The sequence below is a fragment of the Mastigoproctus giganteus genome, chromosome 13 (assembly GCF_048544385.1).
Source record: "Mastigoproctus giganteus isolate SK-2022 chromosome 13, ASM4854438v1, whole genome shotgun sequence".
Lineage (NCBI taxonomy): Eukaryota > Metazoa > Arthropoda > Arachnida > Uropygi > Thelyphonidae > Mastigoproctus > Mastigoproctus giganteus.
In genome coordinates, this window is record NC_143587.1 from 47,310,817 (window position 1) to 47,333,531 (window position 22,715).

General features: G+C 36.9%; 1 protein-coding gene across 11 annotated transcripts in view; it reads left to right on the top strand.

Annotated features, from left to right (window-relative positions):
* trol (terribly reduced optic lobes) overlaps positions 1 to 22,715 on the top strand; it is a 1,731,230-nt gene that overhangs the window by 1,423,557 nt on the left and 284,958 nt on the right. For all 11 annotated transcript variants that reach the window (XM_090387691.1, XM_090387694.1, XM_090387699.1 and 8 more), the window contains 2 exons: positions 21,378 to 21,638; positions 21,947 to 22,109. In XM_090387691.1, the coding sequence (XP_090243817.1) occupies positions 21,378 to 21,638; positions 21,947 to 22,109 (424 nt within the window). The remainder of the gene's footprint in view (positions 1 to 21,377; positions 21,639 to 21,946; positions 22,110 to 22,715) is intronic.

The window sequence follows — 22,715 nt, forward strand, 5'->3', positions numbered from 1 at the left end:
CTTTTAAATAATGAAACAAATGTCTCAAGCATTTATAACTTTCTCAAAATGATTAAAGTATATCACCTCCTTTAGTTAGTTAAAAAATTACTTTCTGGTACTTTTTTATTTATTTATTTTTTTTTTATTTGCAATTATCTCTGTTTGAGAAATGGCATGCATACTTGCCATACGTATGGCGCACTATGTAATACACCTAATAAATCCCTACACAAACAATCCTGTTGCAGTAGCATACCATCCTTCCTTTTGTAAACAGTAGAAGGAAAGGAATGAATCACATTCATCTGCTACATATCAATGACTTAACTGTTGATAATCCTATTCACGTTCCTAACAAACTGAAGAGGTATTTTGCATCTTTATGGACAAGCTAGGAATTTTTTAGGGAATGGGATGCTAGAACTTTATGAAAAGTTAACAAGGAGCTAAACAATTGTGTGATTACCAAAAGGAAAGTGAAAGAGAATGTTGAAGTTAAACCTAAAAAAGGCACCTGGGCTGAATGGAATATGTCCCGTTATATTAAGGGAGGCAGCAAACCCTTAGCCATAATTATGAGAGTATATTTGGATTTAGGGAGGTTCCTGGGACTGGAAATGTACAAATGTATCACTAATTCAAAAAGGGGAATCAACAGGCAACCTGAGTAATTAAAGATGTTAGCTTAACTTCCATTCCAAGGTATATAATGGAGTCATGTGTTAAAGAAGTAATGCAGGACCATCTAGAGAGGAGTGCAGTTATACTGCAGCTAGATGTGGATTTGTTAAGTGGCAATCTTGTATGTTTAATTTAATTTGATATTATGATGCAGTAACAAAGGAACCAGGTGCAAAAAATAATTTCAATATCACATACACTGTACTTCGATTTCAGGAAAGCTGTTAATAACGTTTCTATGAAAACTCCATACATAAGGGGTATTAGAACCTATAGTACTTAGTACCATGCATGGGCTGAAGGTTCATGCGATGAAAGTAGATGTGTTGATATTAGACTTGAACTTCTGTAAATTTTAATTTTCAGGAAATATGTATGAAGGAAGGTTGTTCCAGAAAATGGAAGTTGAATGAATAAATGAGGTAAGAAGAAAAGTTAGTTCTGTGAGTTTGAAGTAGAACAGTAAAAGGATGTTGACTGGTTGCAGCATGTTCAGACTGCATTGGAAGAGAGAGCAGGAATTATAGAAACCAATCAGAAGAATGTCTATGAGACAGAGTGGAGAGACTTTGTTAGAGATGAGTCATTAATTAACTTAACTCCCCTCTTTTGAATGGAATCTAGAAGCCTGAGAGAGGTTTCGGGGTCACTGCCCCAGATGTGGGAACAATATTCCATGGTAGGGCAGATCTGCAATTTGTACAGAGCGAACAGCTGTTTGGAAGAAAAGTAATGCCGAGAGAAAAAGAGAAAACCCAGTTTGACACAGAGTGGAGAGCATCTGTTAGAGATGAGTCATTAATTAACCTATGCCCTCTTTTTAATGAAATCTGGAAGCCTGAGCGAGTTTTTGGGGGAACTGCCCCAGATGGGGGAACAATATTTCATGGTAGAGCAGATTGCTATTTGTACACAGTGAACAGCTGTTTGGAAGAAAAGTAACACTGAGAACGAAAAAAGAGAAAACTTAGTTTTTTAGATGCAGAGGAAGCAATATTTATAATGTGCTTATGCCAAGAGACATTAGGAGTCAGAGTGATCCCCAATAGAGATATATGATCTTGGCTACAAATCAGAGTGTCATTGAATTCAACTAAGTTATCTTTGCCCCACTGGAGAATTACCTGGAGATCAGCATTTAAGGAATTCATGAAGTTGAAGCTGTTTGTGCAGGGTAAGGTTTCTCAAACTGGAAGGCAGAATGTAATGTGTTATCAGAAAAACTATGGACAGGATTGTCGATCAATGGAAGAAGGTCATTAATATACAAGAGGAAAAGACTGGGAGAAAGAATTCACCCTTTTGGGAACACCAGCATTAGTGGAGAAGTTAAAGACAGAGCCATCTGTCTACTATCATCCACAGTAAGTGGTTAGAGAGAAAACTGGATACCCAATTACAAAAAACAGTTAAACCATAAGATGGAAGCTTATTTAGGAAACCTTTATGCTAAATATGATCGAAAGCCTTTGAAATATCAAGAGCAACTGCTTGAGTTTCACCAAACTTTCCCATTGAATTTGCCAACAGATGGGTTAAAGAAGCCGGTATCACCAGTGTATTGACACTGATGGAATCCATTCTTGCTTTTGATCAGATGGATAGTTTCTAAATAGTTTGAGTTGACAGTTAATTGATTTCTCCATTACTTTAGAAAATGTAGAAGAAGTTGCAATTGGTCAATAATTGGACAGGAGGGAGTTATCACCCTTTTTTAGGAACTGGCTGGATACAGTCAAATTTCGAAGCAGAAGGGAAAACACATTTGGAATCAGAAAGTGAAAAAAGGCGACACAGAACAGAAGTTAGTTCAGAAACACAGCTTCTGAGAACAAGTGGAGAAATACCATCAGGATCTGGAGCTTTCTTAGCATCAAGATTCATCAAAATCCTTCTGACATCCTTTTGATGGAAGACCACAGGAGGCATTGAATGGAGCATACTGGGAGTGGTGGGAAGTAGTTAACCAAGATCATTAACCAAGATGCTAGCAGGCCAGTTTTATCTTTGGCTGAAGTGGCAATAGAACCATCTGGTTTTGACAGAGGTGGGAACTGAGATGGGTAAAGTTGCAGCCAATACCTTTGTCTTGGGAATATCATTAGCATAATAGGGCACATGATGCAAGAAAGCAAGCTTATATAGCACCAACCAAAAAAAAAAAAAAAAAAAAATACACACCCTTCTCATTTCACCCATCCACTCACTCCAAATGTTTGTCTAGTTGTGCCTTGAATCTCTTTAAGCTATCAACTTCAACAACAACAGATGGAAGTTTATTCCAGCAATCAACCATCCACTGGCTAAAGGCAGACTTCCACACATCTATCCTACAACTGCTTTTCCTCAATTTGAATTTATGCCCTCTCAAGTGATTATTCTGAGCAAGAGGAAGAATCCCATCAGCATTGAGCATGCTCAAACCATTCAAGGCTTTATACACCTCATTCAGATCGCTTCGTAGGTGCCTAGTCTCCAGACACTGTAATTTGCAAAACATAAGCCTTTCTTCATAAGAGCAACCCTTTGTTCCATTCACTAATCTTGTTGCCCTTCTCTGTACTTGTTCCAACGGCTCTACATCCTTCTTAAAATGAGGCCTCGGGATCTGTATACAGTACTCAAGGTGAAGCCTGACCATTGCTTATAGAAGGGGATAATCACCTCCTTATCCCTGCTAGAACAATTCTTATATATCATTCACAAGACACCATGAACTACTCTTGCAGACTGTCTGCACTGCTTAGAAAACTTCTTGTCTGCATGCACAATTACCCCCAGGTCCTTTTCACTCTCTACCACTATCAGTGTAGTACCACACAGTTGATACATTACTCTGGGGTTACTGATTCCCATATGCAGTACTTTACATTTGTCAATGTTAAACTTCAGTTGCCAACTCGCAGCCCATCTGCTCAACTTTTCTAGATCCTGTTGCAGCGCCGTACTGCCATTAGTGTCATTAACAACCCTGCCAACCTTCATATCATCTGCAAACCTGGACATTAAGCCTGATATACCATCATCAATATCATTAATGAATACAGAAAACAACAATGGACCCAACACTGAACCCTAGAGGACTCCACTAATAACATTCGTCCACAAAGAGCAGTGTCTACTGATTACCACTCTGTCTTCTCCCACCCAACCATCCCTTTATTCATAGCAGCAATTTTCCTCCAATGTCACACACTGCTCCAGTTTGTGCAGCAGTCTTCCATATGCAACAGTATCAAAAGCCTTTCTTATTTTTAAGATCCAAATATATGATATCGAAATTATTCTTTGCATCCAGTTCCTTTGTGATTACATCATAGTATCCAATCAAAATGGTCAGACAAGACTTCCCCTTGGGCCCCGGGTGCCAAGCGTTCCATGGCCAAGCGATCATAGTGTGTTCAATAAAGCGTTCCTTTCAAAGAGCTTTTGCCATATAGAATCTTTTTTGTTCTGATTACCGTTTTCCTCATTTTCTACTAGAATAGCTCTTTGACACTAGAGGAAGTAGGTAAAGGCCCTGAAAGAAAAGACACCTTTCTGTTTCTTTTTCATATCTCTCACTAACACAACTACCAGTCGCTTGGTCACCTTGTGGCTCTGCTCCTGCCTCCCTGGGGCAGGGCTGGTAACCTGGGTGGAAAAGCCAATCCCCAAGGGTGAAAAGGAGCTGACATGAATAAAGAAAATTATCCAGAATTAGAGCCGCCGAGCTCAAATACAATAGATTGGTATAACTTGGAACCACGAAATGTGTAAAATAAGCACTTGAAAAAAGATAATAACCAACCAGAGTATCCAACTTTCCTCATTATCCATTCTTTAAGGAATCAACCAGTGAGTAAACTGGCTCCATTTATCATACAGAGATTTCTAGAAAATGCTGCTGGATCACCTAAAATGGTCAAAAGGTTACAGTCAGGCAATTTACTCGTTGAGACAACACAGTCCAAACATTCAGAACTATTGTTAAAGCTCTCAACATTTGGAGAAATTCCTGTTAAAATCTCTTCCCACACCACCCTAAATAGTTCCAAAGGTGTTATCTCTCAGTGGGATCTCTTGAATGTAACAGAAGAGGAGCTTGTGCAGGAATTGAAAGATCAAAAGTCATACAAGCTAAGAGAATTTTGACTCGTAGGGATGGCACTCGTTCCAACCCGTAGTGTAATACTTGCTTTCAGTACTCCAAACTTACCAAATACTGTTAAAGCTGGTTATCTAAATTGCCATATTCGCCCCTATATACCAAATCCACTATGGTGTTATAAGTGTCAGAAGTTCGGACACTCTCAGACAACATATCAAGGAAACACAATATGCCCAAAATGTGGATCCCAGAATCGCACTCAAACCAACTGTATTGCAATATCTCCAGTTTGCTCTAATTTCAAGTAAGATCATCCTGCATATTCTAAAAATTACAAGTTATTGAAACTTGGGAAAAAAATACAGAAATTTAAAGTTGAACACAAAGTGACCTATCAGGAAGTGAGACAACAAATACTGAAAGATACTCCTGCATGCAAATATGCGTTTTAGCATTAGTAGAAGCATATGATGCAAGAAAGCAAGCTTATGCAGCATCAGCTAGAAAAAAAAAAAAAAAAAAACTTCCACTTCACCCCTCCATTCGTTCGAAATACCTGTCCAGCTGAGCCTTCAATTTATTTAGGCTATCAACTTCCACAACAAGGGATGGAAGTCGGTTCCACCAACCAACTACCCACTGGCTAAAGGCAAATTTCCGGACATCTATCCTACATCTGTCTTTCCTCAATTTGAATTATGCCCTCTCAGGTGATTTATTCTCAGCAAGAGGCAAAATCCCATCAGCATTGAGTTGAGCATGCTCAAACCATTCAAGGCTTTATACACCTCTATCAGATCACCTCGCCGGTGCCTAGTCTCCAGATTCTGTAATTTGCAAAACTTAAGCCTTTCTTCATAAGAGCAACCCTTTGTTCCATTCTCTAACCTTGTTGCCCTTCTCTGTACTCGTTCCAGCAGCTCTACATCCTTCATGAAATGAGGCCTCCAGACCTGTACACAGTACTCAAGGTGTGGCCTGACCATTGCCTTATACAAGGGAATAATCACCTCCTTATCCCTGCTAGAAAAATTCCTGTATATCATTCATAAGACACCATGAGCTACTCTTGCAGCCTGTCTGCACTGCTCAGAGAACTTCATATCTGCCTGCACAATTACCACCAGGTCCTTTTCATTCTCTACCACTGTCAGTGTAGTACCACAGAGTTTATATGTTGCTCTGGGGTTGCTGTTTCCCATATGTAGTAACCAACCTGTCTAACCTCCTTTGTAACTTGGTAACAGATCAACTTGTATCTATCATAGGGTTCTGTGTCATGTGCTAATTTATATGTATCACAAGCATTTTTCTTCTCTGCCATATGTCTCATTAGTTCATCTGACGTCCATTTAGGCATAAACCTTGAACAATATTTCTTAGTTGGTATGTAAAGCCTAGTAGCTTCCAAGATAAGTTCTTTGAATGCTTCCCATTTTGAATTTGCTGTTGCTAACATCATCAGTTGGTCCCACTGTATAGAATTTAAATACTGTCTCAGACCATTGTAGTCGCCTTTACGAAAGCAATAACCCTTCCCTTTACCCCTGATGGTAGTTACCTCTTTGAGTAAATCCCACTTCAGCACACTGTGATCACTGCCACCTAGTGGTTCCTCTATCTACAGATTCTTAATGCATGAAGAATCACTACTGATAATCAATCAAGAGTATTGCTCCCTCTAGTTGCCTCCCGAACATGCTGATGTAGAAAACAATCATCCAATAAATCTATAAAAGCCTTGCTAGTGTGTGAGTGACCAATCCACAAATTCCAGTCAATATCTGGGAAATTAAAATCCCCCATTATATAAGACTGTCTGATTTACTGGCCCACTCTATTTCCCTGTACAGTTTCTTATTATACTCATCAGAGTCATTAGGCCTATAGCACACTCCTACTCTCAATTTTGATCTTCCTGTGCTTATGTCACACCAAACTGACTCGACACTGCACTGTCCAGCAATGTCGACTGGCTTCACTTCCTTGGATTTTATGTGTTTCTTAACTAATAGCATAACCCCTCCTCCCTTCCTATGCTGTCTATCCTTTCTGTAGACGTTGTACTCCCAAAATTCCAGTTCTGCATTTCTTATATCTGTGTGACACCACGTCTCTCATATCCCAACAATATTCGCCTTTGATGCTTTGAGCAATACCTCAAATTCATTAAATTTATTTACCAAACTCCTAGCATTAGTGTTCACGCAAGTATACATGCACCTGTTCTTTTTCTTAACTACCCTAACACAACCCATGTGTTTACTTGTACCACAATGACTCCCAGCAGTCTCTGAAATATCCTGCATCTTGTTTTCCAGGCAAACTGTTACAGGATATAAAATGTATTTAGAAGTTGTTGCTGTAAGAATAGAACTTGGAATAATTTTTTCTCTTGGATATGTTTATCTTCCACCGAACCAAACGTATGTACTCAGAATTTGAACTGCTTGCCCAGATACCAAATGTTACAAAGAAATATCGTTCTGTTGCTACACAAACCAGTGACTCAGTTCCACCTTATATATTGTTTGCTGAATGGGCTAGGGCTCAGCTTTCAGTTCCTCAGCCATCTTTGAAGCAAAACAACAAAGACTTGTAATACCCCAATTTCCATCCCCTCTACTAGTGGCATAAAGTCCCAAAGTGAAACCAGGATGGCAAAAGCTGAATCATCTACTAAGAGCCACATTAATACTTCAGAAATGGATATAGATGACAAAACTCAAGAAGAACCTTTATTAGAAATTTATGCTGAAGAAGATATGGACACTGGATGGCCTACCTTTCCTAAAAAAGATAAAATTAAAATAGATCGCAATAAGCCTACTACCTCTAAAAAACAACCGGATCATCCTACCACTAAAACTAAATAATGCAGTGCATTTTACAATGGAATTGTCAAGGACTACGTATTAATAGAGATGAGCTGTATGACTTAATTTGACACTTCAGTCCAGCAGACATTTGTTTACAGGACACATTTAACTCTACAAGTGACCCCATCAATAAAGAAATATACTTTGTACAGGCGAGACAGGAATGCAGCAACTACAGCCCATGAAGGTGTAACAGTTTTAGTATCCATTACAAATCCATCTAGACAAATCCCCTTAAAATGTATTTAGAAGTTGTTGCTGTAAGAATAGAACTTGGAATAATTTTTTTCTCTTGTATCTGTTTATCTTCTACCGAACCAAACATATGTACTCAGAATTTGAACTCCTTGCCCAGATACCATCCCCTATTTGTTTGATGGGTGACTTTTATGGACACTGTTCATTATGGGGAAGTCTACGTATGGATAAAAGAGGGAAACTATTAGAAACCTTACTGGACACACACAATCTAACTCTGCTGAACACCGGTGCACATACTCGTGCATTCTCCCACAGGAAATACTTCTGCCATCAATTTGTCAATCTGCTCCCCTGCACTGTACCCAAGTATACATTGGGCAGTATTGGATGATCCACATAACAGCGATCACCTTCCTATTATTTGTAGATTCCAAACTATCTCCATCTATCAGGAAACTCGCAGAAGATGGAAATTCTCAAAGGCAAACTGAACAAAGTTTTCCTTAAGTATATCTTTAGATAAACATTTGATTTGGAATCTGTCAATAGATGAAGCCACTGACCATGTCACTACAAGATACTAGCAGCAGCTGATAAAACTATTCCTCAGTCGTCGACTCGTCCACGCAGGCATAAAAACTACTGGTGGAATGATGAATGTAATAGAGCAAAAAAGAAAAGAATAAAGCTTGGAATATTTTCTGCAAGCATCCCACTTTTTTTAACTTTATTATTTACAAGAAACTTAATGCTAAAGTACGACAAATAAGAAGGAAAGCCAAAAATATTCCTGGATACAGTTCGCTTCCACTATCACAAAAAACACCGATTAATCTGGAGGAAAATCCAATATTTGAACAGCAAATATCCTTTGTCATCCTCTCCTATATTGATCTGTAAGGGACAGGAACTATCTTCCCCAAAAGACAGTTCCTGTTTTGATCCAAATTAACAATACAAACAACACAATACAAATTAACAATACAAACAACACAATACAAATTAACAAAACCATTTTGCAAAAGCTTTAGCAAATTCTTTTGCTGAAGATTTTGCCGAAATTTCAGCAGCACATACAGTAGATAAATTTCTTGACTGATACGTTTTCAGTATGTTTTGTTGTTTTCTTAATTCATTTTGTAACTTTGAACACTTCTTTTCACTCCTTTATGTTGATGATAAGATTTATGATTGGAATCGTTGTCGTTTTAAATTTATATTCTTTAAAAACTCACACAGTCTCATGACACACCAGACACACTGCTTTTTTGTGGTAATCAATGAAGAAATAGTCTTCAGTCTACCTTGGATCAAAAACACGACACTCCAAATCGATTTTCCCCTTTTGGAACATTTTTTTAGAATGATTTTTTTTTTATTCAATACAAATTAATTCAATGCAATGAACAAGCTATATAAAAATACATAACTGTATTTAGCATACATATGACTGCACTGAATCACATATACCTGTTTGATACAGTTGAGCTGGATGCTTGCATGCCTGTACACTCAGTGGCGATTGATGCTGTTTAAGTTCACTTTCCTTTCGGGCATTATAAAAATTATTTGCGGGCTGTAGTTTGGACACCACTGGTCTAGATGACCCTGCAATGCTTCTTTAACCAGTGCCTCCATTAATTTCCCTGGAACAGAAGTTAAACTAACAGGTCTGTAATTACATGTCACATTTGCAACATTTCCAGTCTGAGTACCTCCCCTGAGTCCAAAGAAGCTCTCATAATTATGGCTAATGGTTTGCTTACTTCCTTTGCTGCATCCTTTAATATAACTGGATAGATTCCATCCACTCCAGTTGCCTTTCTTATGTTAATCTTCAACAATTTCTCCTCCACTTGACTCTCAGTTATTTCAAGATTATCTAGTTTACTGCCAGAGTTGAATACACCTCTGGCATTCCCCTCGCTGAATACCTCCTCATGTGTGAATGTCGATGCAAAATATTCATTTAATTTGTTAGCTATCTGAGCAGGATCATCAACAGTTGAACCATCAATATCAAGTGGACCAATCTGATTCATCCCCTTCCTTCTAGAGTTTTCATAAGTAAAGAACTCTTTGCTGTTTTTCTTTGCATCCTTTGCCAAAGATTTCTCGTAATCTTCCTTTGCCTGCCTAACCTCCTTTGTGACTTAGTTACAGACCAGCTTATATCTATCATAGACTTCTGTGTCACCTGATGATTTATATGTATCCCACACATTTTTCTTCTCTGCCACATGGCTAATTAGTTCATCTGACATACATTTAGAACTAAATCTTGAACAATATTTCTTAGTTGGTATGAAAAGCCTGGTGGCTTCCAAGGTTAATTCTTTGACTGCTTCCCATTTTGAATTTGCTGTTGGTAACATCATCAGTTGGTCCCACCGTATAGAATTTAAATACTGTTTCAGACCACCATACAAAAGCAAAAACCCTTCTCTTTACCCCTGATGGTAGTTACCTCTTTGAGTAATTCCCACTTCAGCACACTGTGATCACTGCCACCTAGTGGTTCTTTTATCTGCAGATTCTTAATGCATGAAGAATCACTACCAATAATCAGATCAAGAGTAATACTCCCTCTAGTTGCTTCCCGAACATGCTGCTGTAGAAAACAATCATCCAGTTAATCCACAAAAGCCTTGCTAGTGTGTGTAACCCACAAATTCCAGTCAATCACTGGAAAATTAAAATCCCCCATTATAATACACTTTGATTTACTGGCCCACTCCATTTTTCTGCTCAATTGTTCATTATACTTATCAGATTCATTAGGCCTATAACTCACACCTACTCATTTTTTCCTTTCCCAGTGCTTATTTAACACCAAACAGGCTCAACATTGCATTGTCCACCAACATCGGTTGGATGCACTTCCTTAGATTTTGTGTGTTTCTTAACTAACAGCATAACCCCTCCTCCCTTCCTGTGCTGTCTATCCTTTCTGTACACATTGTACTACCCAAATTCCAATTCTGCACTGCTTATGTCTGTGTGACACCACAGCTCTGATATCCCAACAGTATCTGCCTTTGATGTCTTGACTACCACTTCAAGCTCATCAAATTTATTAACTATACTCCTAGCATTGGTGTACATGCAAGCATACATGCACCTTTTTCTACTCTTAGTTACCCTAACACAGTTCATGTGTTTACTTGTTCCACTATGACTCCCAGCAGTCTTTGAAATCCCCATTGCCTTGCTTTCCAGGATGTTGCTCAATTGCATTTCAATAGAAGCAGTGCAAGAATCACTTTCATCTCTCCCAGCAACTACTGTTACTCTATTAGTCCCTGTATCTATTACCCCTAAAGTTAGGGACTAATAGATGTTAATCTATATTAATCCCTAACTCTGCCTTGATAGCATCAGCAAATATTCTCGCACCCTTTCTATTTAAGTGTGTCCCATCCCTGTAGAAGCAGTCTCTCCTGTTAACAAGCATAGACCAGGCTGACGAAAATTCTACCTTTAGCCTTGCACAATCTCTCCAGGGCCAAATTGACTGACAAAGCTCTCATCATATACTTCCTCCTATCGTGTCTGGACAAAATTGCAGACACTTTCAAATTCAACCCTAATTCACGGATTTTTTTCAACATTGACCTGTACTTGTTAAGTAATCCTACCTGTCTCCTACTCTTAATATCATTATTGCCAATGTATACAACAATATCACTCTTTGTACCCTTAAAAGATAATATCTGCTCTACAACATCATCAACCTTTGCCTCTGGCAGGCGTACTGGGAGTGGTGGGAGGTGGTTTACCAAGATCATTAATACACAAGTTGAAAGAAAAATAGGATGCTAGCAGGCCAGTTTTATCTCTGGCTGAAGTGGCAATAGAACAATCTGGCTTTGACAGAGGTGGGAACTGAGATGGGTAAATTTGCAGCCAATACCTTTGGCTTGGGAATATCATAACGTCATTGCACAAATATCACCTTTGAATGAATCAAAAGGAATCATACAGGGAATAATTCGAACAACTGAGATGAGTAGTGGTTGTATCAACTGATAACTGCGATTCTGTCAGAAAAAGTACATGGGGTTTGCAGACTAAGTGGAAATAGACATCACTGAGACCACATATATTTGCGAAATGAACAAGGAAGTGTTTGATTGGTTCAGATCTTTATTGTTTGAGAGGTTGCACATAAAAGAATGCTGTACAAATTGGAGCAGCATGGTACTGGGTGATAGTTACTGCTGTGGATAAAGGGATGGGTGAAAGGGAGAAGACAATGGTTATCAATGACACTTCTTCAGGGACTAATGTTATTAGTGAAGTCCCCTTGTTTCACTGCTGGGTCCATTGTTTCTTGTATTTATGAATGAAATGATGAAGCCTATGTCAGACAGGCACTTCCGTAGCCAGGTGGGAAGGAGCAGCAGTCCGTAGCAAACACTTCTTGATTAGACCGGGGTTCGAGCCCATCACCACCAAATATGGAGGATGCGGAAAGGTCAGGGAATGACCACCGCATATCCAGGAGCAATATGGCCTTAGTTGTTAATGCTCCTAAAAACCAAATGACAACAACCTATGTCAGGCTTAATATCTGTATTTGCTGATGATACAAAAGTTGGCAGGGTGGCTTATGAGAGTGAGCTAAGCATGCTACTGCTACAAGATCTAGAAAAATTAGGCAGATGGGCTGAGAAATGGCAATTTGAAGTTTCATGTTGGCAAATGAGTTACTGCATATGGGTAGCAGTAATCCTAGATTAATGTGCCAACTAGGGTTAGTGGCACTACACTCAGATTAGAGGAAAATAAAGATCTGGTGGTAATTGTGCATTCAGATATAAAGTGAGTGGTGGTGACCAGCCACCAGCATAGCTCATGGGGTTTTGTTAATAACTTGCAGCAGTTTTGGTAAGAGGGATAAGGAGGTGATTATCCACATTGTATAAGGTTCAGATATGGGTAGGATGCATCTTGAGTACTGCACACCAGTCTGGAAGCTTCAATTTAGAAATGATATGGATCTGCTCAAATGGATGCCAAGAAGAGCAATGATATTGGAGAGGAGGAAAAAAGGGTGCTCTTACCAAGAAAGACTTCACTTCTATAAATTAGTGTCCCTGTGAGGCAGTCTGATTGAACCCATGGACTGGAGATGTGTAAATGTGACCCAAATTCACAAAGGAGGATCAAAGGGCAACGCAAGTAATTACAGGCCTGTTAGTTTAACTTATGTTCCAGAGAAATTAATGGAGTCACTGGTTATAATAATAATAATAACCAGTGCCTCCATTAATTTCCCTGGAACAGAATGATTTCAGTTATAGCTCAGACACAGCAGGGGTTTATTAAGTGGAAGTCTTGTCTGACCAATTTGATTGGATACTATGATGTGGTCACAAAGGAACTGGATGCAAAGAATAATTTTGATATCATATATTTGGGTCTTAGAAAGGCTTTTAAGACTGCTGCACAAATTGGAGCAGTGTGGCATTGGAGGCAAATTGCTGGTATGGATAAAGGGATGGTTGAGTGGGAGAAGACAGAGTGGTAATCAGTGGACACTGCTCTTTGTGGACTAATGTTATTAGTGGAGTCCTCTAGGGTTCAGTGTTGGGTCCATTGTTGTTTTCTGTATTTATTAATGATATTGATGATGGTATATAAAGCTTAATGTCCAAGTTTGCAGACGATACGAAGGTCAGCAGGGCTGTTAATGACACTAATGACAGTATGCTGCTGCAACAGGATCTAGAAAAGTTGAGCAGATGGGCTGAAAGGTGGCAACCGAAGTTTAACATTAACAAATGTAAAGTACTACGTATGGGAAGCAGTAACTCCAGAGTAACCGTATCAACTGTGTGGTACTACACTGATAGTGGTAGAGAATGAAAAGGCCCTGAGGGTAATTGTGCAGGTAGATATGAAGTTTTCTGAGCAGTGTAAATGGTCTGCAAGAGTAGCTCATGCTGTCTTGGCAATGATATACAGGAATTTTTCTAGCAGAGATAAGGAGGCAATTATCCCCTTGTATAAGGCAATGGTCAGGCCACACCTTGAGTACAGATCTGGAGCCTTCATTTTAAGAAGGATCTGTTGGAACGAGTACAGAGAAGGACAACAAGATTAGCGAATGGAACCACCCTGCCAACTTTTGTATCATTTGCAATCACAGACATTAAGCCTGATATAGCATCATCATTTCATTCATAAATACAGGAATGGAACAAAGGGTTGCTCTTACGAAGAAAGGCTTAAGTTTTGCAAATTGCAGTGTCTAGAGACTAGGTACCTGCTACGTGATCTGATTAAGGCGTATAAAACCTTGAATGGTTTGAGCATGCTCATTGCTGATGGGATTCTTCCTCTTGTTCAGAATAATTTATGCCCTCTCCCATAAATTATAAAGTCAAAGGGCATAAATTCAAATTGAGGAAAGACAGTTGTAGGATAGATGTGTGGAAGTTTGCCTTTAGCCAGCGGGTGGTTGATTGCCGGAACAAACTTACATCTGTCATTGTAGAAGTTGATAGCTTATATAGATTCAAGGCAGAATTACACAAACATTTGGAGTGATTGGATGGGTGAAATGAGGGGTTTTTTTTTTTTTTTTTTTTTGGCTGATGCTATATAAGCTTGAAGGCCTCCGTAGCCGAGTGGGCAGGAGCGGGAGTGCAGTAGCACACGCTCTTTGAGTAGACCAGGGTTCAAGCCCCTGACTGCTGAATACGGTCGATCTGCCAACCCGCACTGGACCAGCGTGGCAGATTATGGTCCATTTCCCTCAGCATGAATTGTTGAGGAGGCTTCCACCCTGCAGTGGGTTGATAATGGCTGCACTTTACTTTTTTTACTTTATATAAGCTTGGTTTCTTGTGTTGTATGCCTTTTCTAATGCTAAAGTGTTTAAAGCTTTGAATGGATTGTGCAAACTACATGTGGTTAAACAAACTCAAATTGTGGAAGGATTGTTGTAGGATAGATGTACGTAAGTTTGCCTTCAGTCAATGGGTAGTTGATTGTTGGAACAAACTTCCATCTGTTGTTGTGGAGCTGGTAGTTTGAATAAATTCAAGGAAGGACTAGACAAACTGTTGGAGGGACTGGACGGGTGATGTGGGAATTTTTTTGAACAATGCTGTATAGGCTTGCTTTCTTACATCATTCACTAATATTAATACTAAATAAACCCTCTTGTTTAAAAAAAGAAAACAAAACTAATATGAATGTGTTTTCTTCATAGACCGTTTGTACATATTTAAAAAACATAAATGATCTGTACAAAAGGCATGGAATATAAAGTTATTATCATGAGTCATATCAACTTTCTTATTAACAGTAATATAGTTCCCACATTTTTAAGATTAACTATAAAAGATCTGGTGGCTACATGCCTAATTCTATAAACTAAACAAAAATTTTGACAATTTAAAACTTTGAACAGTAACATTTATTGACACGCAGTGTTTCATTAATCTTTATAATCGGCATGCAAAAGTGCCAACATTAAAAGCACATATTATTGACCACCTTTATGACAATGATTGTTTTTATAGGCTCTATATGCCAAAATCCTTGAATACATTGGGAAATTATGATGAAAAGTCTTGTTCTTTTAAAATAGAGCTGCATTTAAATATTTTTATTTATCTTGTATCCCTGGCACACTTATGACATTTGGACTTAATCCTTTATTTAAAATATGATCGCTGATTGTTCAGTTTATTATAATAAATACAAGTATTAAGTTGGAAATTCATTTTGAATTTCTCAAAATATACATAATATAAAATTCAAAAATTTACTTCATTGAACAAACATGTGAGCCCCAGGGGCTCACATCTGGTGAGTATGGACTTGGCATACCCAGGGTCCTGAGCTGGATATAACATTCTTCTCTTTCAGGGTAACTCAGAAATTTTTTTTTTTTTTTTTTTTGTCTGGTGCAACAAAAGCCTCATGCTTCCTTGCATATGGAATATGCAAGGAAGCCAAAAGCCTGGCTAATAATGATAATGTTGCAACAAATCACAGTTCTCCACAATGCTGCTGTTCCAAGGTACAAAATCACTCCCTGAACTTTTTGATCACCTTGTATACATGCATATTCATGAAAGTGTTATATTACAAGTGAATTTGTTATTTTGGTTTTTAGGAACATTAGCAACTAAGGCCATATTGCTCCGGGATATGCGGTGATCATTCCCTGACCTTTCCGCATCCTCCGTATTTGGTGGTGATGGGCTTGAACCCCCAGTCTAATCAAGAAGCGTGTGCTATGCACTGCTGCTCCTTCCCACTTGGCTACGGAGGCACCTTATTACAAGTGAATTGAACTGAAAGAGTTAAATTATGTTTGGAAATATAATAAGATTTCTGTTTACCCAGGACAGTTAGCATGGAATCCTGGAAGCAGCCACACCACGTCTGGGCACCAGCCCTCAGGGCTCACAAAAAGAACACCAACCATTTTATGATTGGGGATGGGGAGCAGAATTTATGTTTGCATCCAAGTGATCATGTCTTAACTTGACCACGTATGGGCAAATTTTTTTTTCATATAACTTTACAACTGTACATTTAACTATTTTCAGGTATTTGTAAACTGAATGTTAAGAAATTACTTTTGAGATTAAACTCTGCTGGATGTGCTTTTGGCTATCTGTTAGATGACTTAAAAATTCTTTAATGTGTTCATAGCCAGTGCTAAATTAATTTTAGATGGATGAATAATTACTATGCCCATTAATGTGTCAAGCTGTTTTTCTTCAGATATAGTTTTGTTTCTTCTGATGTTCAAAATTCTTGATCAAATAATTTATAAACTATGGCATGTAGACACCTTCTTACTTAGATTTGCAGTGGTGATAGTTTCCTGTCTTGTTTTCAAGCACATTGTCTTGGATAAAACAGAATATGTACTAGTCATAACGCTTTTGTTGCTGCCATCATGATTATGCTATCAAGCTTGATAGATGGACCACGCAGTTTTACCAAAGTAGTCTATGAATGTACTACTTTCAGTGATAATCAGAATTTATCCTTTTTCTGCATCATTGTACTGTTTTTTTTTTTCCATTCCAGCATGGCTTTTACTGATCTGTATCCTAGCACTATTAGAATAAGCAACTCTTCGCAAAGAAAAATGAACCTTCTCTCCACTTGTGTCCATTCTTTTCCTTACACTTCAAGAAATGTCCAGTTTCTCTATGAGAGAATATGCCCTCAAAATTCCAATTTAAGATTCCAGTGATCAGACTCACATTTGTTTTCTAATGCAACATTGTTCAAGACTACATACAACTCCCAAAGGATACTGCATATGTCTTCTCAGTTTACCTCATTAGAATTCTGCCATTGACTACCAGGTGTCATATCGTCATATTGATGTTATCACTTAATAATTCAGGAACGTCTGTGCTGTTCTTTTCTGAATATATGTTTCTTCCTGCTGTTTTCCATGCTATTTGTAGTTATTACATATGTTCAACTTTTTTTAAACAAATCCCACATCTGAAATCTTAATTTAGTCTTCCAACTATGTTCTTTTTGGACAATTTTTTTCCTGTTTCTTCACTTTTGTACTATTTTTTTCATAGGGAAATCCAAGTTTCACTTTACCTCTCATACCAGAATGTTATGGTCATGATTTGTTAACAGCTACTTAACTTAGATTTTTCATAATAAATCAATCTTCAGATGGATACCAGGTCAAGAATATTTATTCACTTAATGGCATCTGTATCAAATTGTATAAGCAGTGATCTAGATCAAGGACTGCCTTCTACTAATTAAACATCCTACTTGTAAGTGCCACTGTATATTCAGATAGTCTCCTATCATAAGATGTTCTGATATTTATGTTCACTCTGATTGTGCACGTAGCTGATCATTGTGTTCAGTGCACCATTCTCTTACTCTCTTTTGTTGTTTCCCATTTTATATCACACCATCCAATGGATCTAATTTTCTCTAATCTAACTGCTTTTTGATCAGAAACATAACCCTTTCTCTTCACGCTGTCCTTTCTGTACACATTGTACATGCTATATTAAAATTCTTCATCCCTTATACAGAAAACAAGGCTATAATGTCCCTATAATGTTAGCATCTAAAAGCATTGTAGACTAATGTTCAAAAATTTTCCTTTAATTAAAGAGTGATTGACTGTTGGAATAAACTCCCACTTATTCTCGTGAAGGTTGGAAGTGTAAATTTAAGGAGGGATTGGGTAGATAAATGAAAGAAGAGAAAGTGACATTGGTTACCTTATTTTTTAAATTTAATGTAAATTTTATTTATTTTTTGGCTGGTGCTACATAAGCTTGCTTCCTTGCAGCATTTTTCTTATATTTATATTAATCTGTTGATTTAGCCAGGCTTCAAATTACACCAGATACAAGCTAATCTTGTGAAGCTCAAAAGCAAAAGAAGACAAGTAAATTTCTGTTGGATCTCAGGACATGCAGGCATTGATGGTAATGAAAGTGCTGATCACTTTCATTACCATCAGCAAAGAATCCTACAAATACAAACCTAAGGCTTTACAAAGTTCCACATTCCAACGGACCCATCATCAAACAGATTCTCAACACTCAGTGGTCACAAATCTGGAAAAATCAACCAATCTTTTTCAAATAAAACATGAACTTCAGCTGTAGGATTCGAGTCTCCATTAGAATTGGCATGAAGAAGTCATTCTAACAAGACTGCGCATTGGACATACACATCTCACACACTTGTGTACTTACTCACGAAAGAAAATCCTCCAGAATCTTTGCTGTTCGTTCTTGTCAACTCACTGTGAAACATTTCCTTATAGAATGTCCACAATACCACATGGCACGACAGAGCCCTGACTTTACCACAAATCATAGGCAACAACTTTAACATTAACAATGTATATACTTATTTAAAACTAATGGGATATGTTCTTGTCAACTCACTGTGAAACATTTCCTTATAGAATGTCCACAATACCACATGGCACGACAGAGCCCTGACTTTACCATAAATCATAGGCAACAACTTTAACATTAACAATGTATATACTTATTTAAAACTAATGGGATATTTCAGCCAGATATAAACCATAATCAAGAAACATCAACATTATTGTCACATAATACTAATAGATAGGTGCAGTATGGCCTAAGTTGCTTTTGTACCAAAAAATTCCAACAACAACCAACCTACCTTCAATTTCATCAAATTTACTTACTGTGCTTCTGACATCTGTGTACCAACAAGAAAGTTTTGATCTTTGTTACTCTTTATAACTCAGTACAGCCAAGTTGTGCTACCCATATGTTTCCACTTCTTGATTAGGTCTCCTATTCCCTGAACCAATGATAAATAAATGCTCCCTGCAACTGTCTCTGGCTAGTATTTCAGTGTTCTTGCTATTCCTTTGCAATCTGAGATAAAGATTGCTAAAGGAATAGTGAGAAGAATTGCTAAAAGAATACTGAAAAAAAAGTTAAGTTGTGAGCATTAGTTACCTCACAGTACTATTCCTATCAAATTCATGGGCAAGAACTCTGCTGTTAGTCCTTTTAAAGGTTTGATATATGCAATCTGCAGTTGTATATGATTCCATGGTAGCTCTATTAAGATTTTATAATTACCAAAGCCTATAATTCCCCAATCCCCTTCCACGTACAAATTGACAGTTTTCTGAAACACTTAATTTTATCTTTAGCATCTGTCCTTGTACCCTTCATTTGTATAATACAGATCATTTCTCCCACTTTCCCATTTCTTCTAATCACTTTCTAAAAACAACTTTCAAATGGAATGAGCAGTATACACAAACAACTCCTTCTTTAACAAAATTCAAAAGAAAAATAAATCATTATTATTATTTTTTAAAAAATTAAACTTTAAAATTTAAATCAGACACCGCTACCATGGTTTTATGTCAAATCTATCCTGTGTGTGTGTGTGTGCACGTGCACATACACACTCTCAGTCACTGTGGGAAATAATGGACATCGCTGTTGCAAACACTTTACTACTGTGCGTGTGTGTGTGTGTGTGTGTGTGTGTGTGTGTGTGTGTGTGTGTGTGTGTGTGTGTGTGTGTGTGTGTGTGGCTATATGTACTCAAAAAAAATGTTACACAAGCATAGACACAGAATATTAAATCACCGAGAAGACATTTTGACAATAACTCTGTCCACAAATGCCAGACTTAAATTAAGTTTATTGATATTGACCCATCCATTAGAATTTCCTGAAAGTCACTGAATAGTATAGTACCTTTCAGTAATCTATGGTGCCTTACCCCTTTTTGGGTTTTTATCCTGTTTAACATGTAAATCGTGCATGTGCGCGTGCATGCGTGTGTGAGAACACACCCTCCCATATGTAATAAGCTATACAAATGAACCATAGAGAAAAAAATATATCAAAACAAACAGATTACCATTTCTGACTAGTGCTTTTGTTACCTTACTTTGATGTTTTCATTGTTGATGTGTTTAAGCAAATTAAAAAAATAAGTTTAAAAATGTTTAAATATTTTTCATTTCATGCTCCCATTTTAGGTGTGTGGGCAAGAGGTAAGTAAATAAAGATGTTTTATTTATTTCTTTTTAATAAAGGAGTTTATCCTGCTCCTTTTTTTATACATCTCTTTAAAAAATGGATATATTTTGAAAGCATAATTCATTTCATTGATTATGCAAAAAAAAGGTTATACAGTATAAAGCTAAGGTTCCATTATACTTGTTCTGTCATTGTGCAGCATGCCCATCTGTATCCTGTATTTGTCACTTGCACAATCATGAGGGAAAGGAAAGATATTTTCTTATTTAATAATTACGGATAAGAAATTGCATTTATTGTATTTACGTAAATACAATAAACTGCATTGATTGTATTTATGGATAAGATATTATGGATAAGAAATTGCAGTACTCAATAAAAACTTATATTAAATATATATGGAGAGTGATATCAGAATTAAGGTAAGATCATAAAATCTGTGGTTATTTGTGAAGATGGTTACGAGAAGGTTGATGGTCTTATGAAAGACTTCTTTTAAAATAGTAACACTCTAAGTGATATCAGAATTTAATACTGGATACTACAAAACTGTTGAATGTTAAGTTAACAGCTCAAGGCCAAACACAATCCCACACAATTCTGGAGTTTGTTTATAATTTGAAATAGCCCATAATTCCTAATGCTTGCAGTTGACATTAATATCTTATACGGCTTAAACATATGAATCAACTCATATGTTTAAGGCTTAAACATATGAGTTGATTCACATGTTTAAGCCATATGTGCTAATAATGTCTTTTAGCCATGTAATATTTTGTGTTCTAGATATGGTATTTAAGGTTCAGAATACACTGTTTGTGACATTTCAAAGACACCATCTCCTTCTAGTGCTGTACTTCAAATTGATGAGAGGGGCAGTTTTTCTGAGACTTTCTTATTATGTAATCAGTTTAGTGTTCTTTTAAATGTGATAATAATGACAGTGCCTATTTACAGAATATTAACATATGAAATGTATTTTCATTTGTTGATATTTAATTTTCATGAAATTTTTAGCACCACCGAGGATCCAACTCAATCCTCCTCGTCAAACAGCACGTCCTGGAGATATAGTGTATGTACAATGTTCAGCAACAGGAGATCAACCAATTACAATTGCTTGGAGTAGAATAGGGGGTTCTCTTGCACCTAGTGTTATACAAAATAATGGCATATTGGAGTTCCGTGGAATTGCCATTAATGATGCGGGTCGCTACTTGTGTACGGCAGTTAATGCTGCAGGCAGATCAGAAGGCATAGCAGAAGTAATAGTTAATGGTAAGTTCAAGCTTAATATTTTTTAAATATCAACTTCAAAATTTAAAATAAACTTGCCTTTGTGGAAGTATGTTTCAAAGCCTTTCAGGTCCTCGCTTTTCAAAAGCAGCATTAAATGATACCAAATTTTATGAATCATACAATTACTATGTGCATAGCTCTGTTTTGGTTTTTTTTTGTTTTTTTTTTGATAGGGAGTATTCTCTCTATATAGCAGGGAGAATATAGATTATTTAAATTTATTAAAGCTAGTACAAGTTTCTTGTTATTAGATATAGTTTTACATTAACCTCCAATTACTTTTCCAGAGGAACCTATAATTGATGTTGTCAGAAAAGAAGAAATGGCATTTGTAGGATCCAATATAGAACTTAAATGTCCAGTTACAGGATCACCTGTCCCGACTTTAGACTGGACAAAAGATGGTGGACCATTACCAGAAAATGCAAGAATAATAAACAATGAACTTTGGTAAATATTTCTTTTTATTTTTTAAAAATAATTTGCTTTGCTTCTAGAAAAGAAAAAAAAAATGCTGATTTGATGTTTCCTGAAACCAATTTCAAACCAAATGAAAAGGCTACACAGGATTATCAATAAGTTCTTAAAAAGGCATGTTCGTAACACAAGCACACATAATTGTAGAAATATTAAGAAAAGTTTACCTCAATAAAATACGTTGAATACTTCTGTATGATACTCTCCAGAAATTAAAACGAAAAAATCAAGTCTTTCGTTTTGAGAATTTTTCATTTTAATTTCTGGAGAGTATCATATGGAAGTGTTCTACATATTATATTGAGGTAAACTTCTCTTATTTTACAAATATTGATATCAATGTAGAATGTATTGAGCATTACAGCTCTGGTTCATACTAAATAATTGTAGAAAAAAAAAAGACTTTGCTGCATAGAAATTAAGAATTTATAGCTATAATTTAAATTAATTATAGCTATAAATTCTTATAAATACTGATAGCCACATGTTTCAGGCAAATTTTTTTTTTCTGGACCTAATTTAACAGACTTTTATTTTTAAGCAGGATTTTATCATTTATAATAAAATAAAATTAGTTTA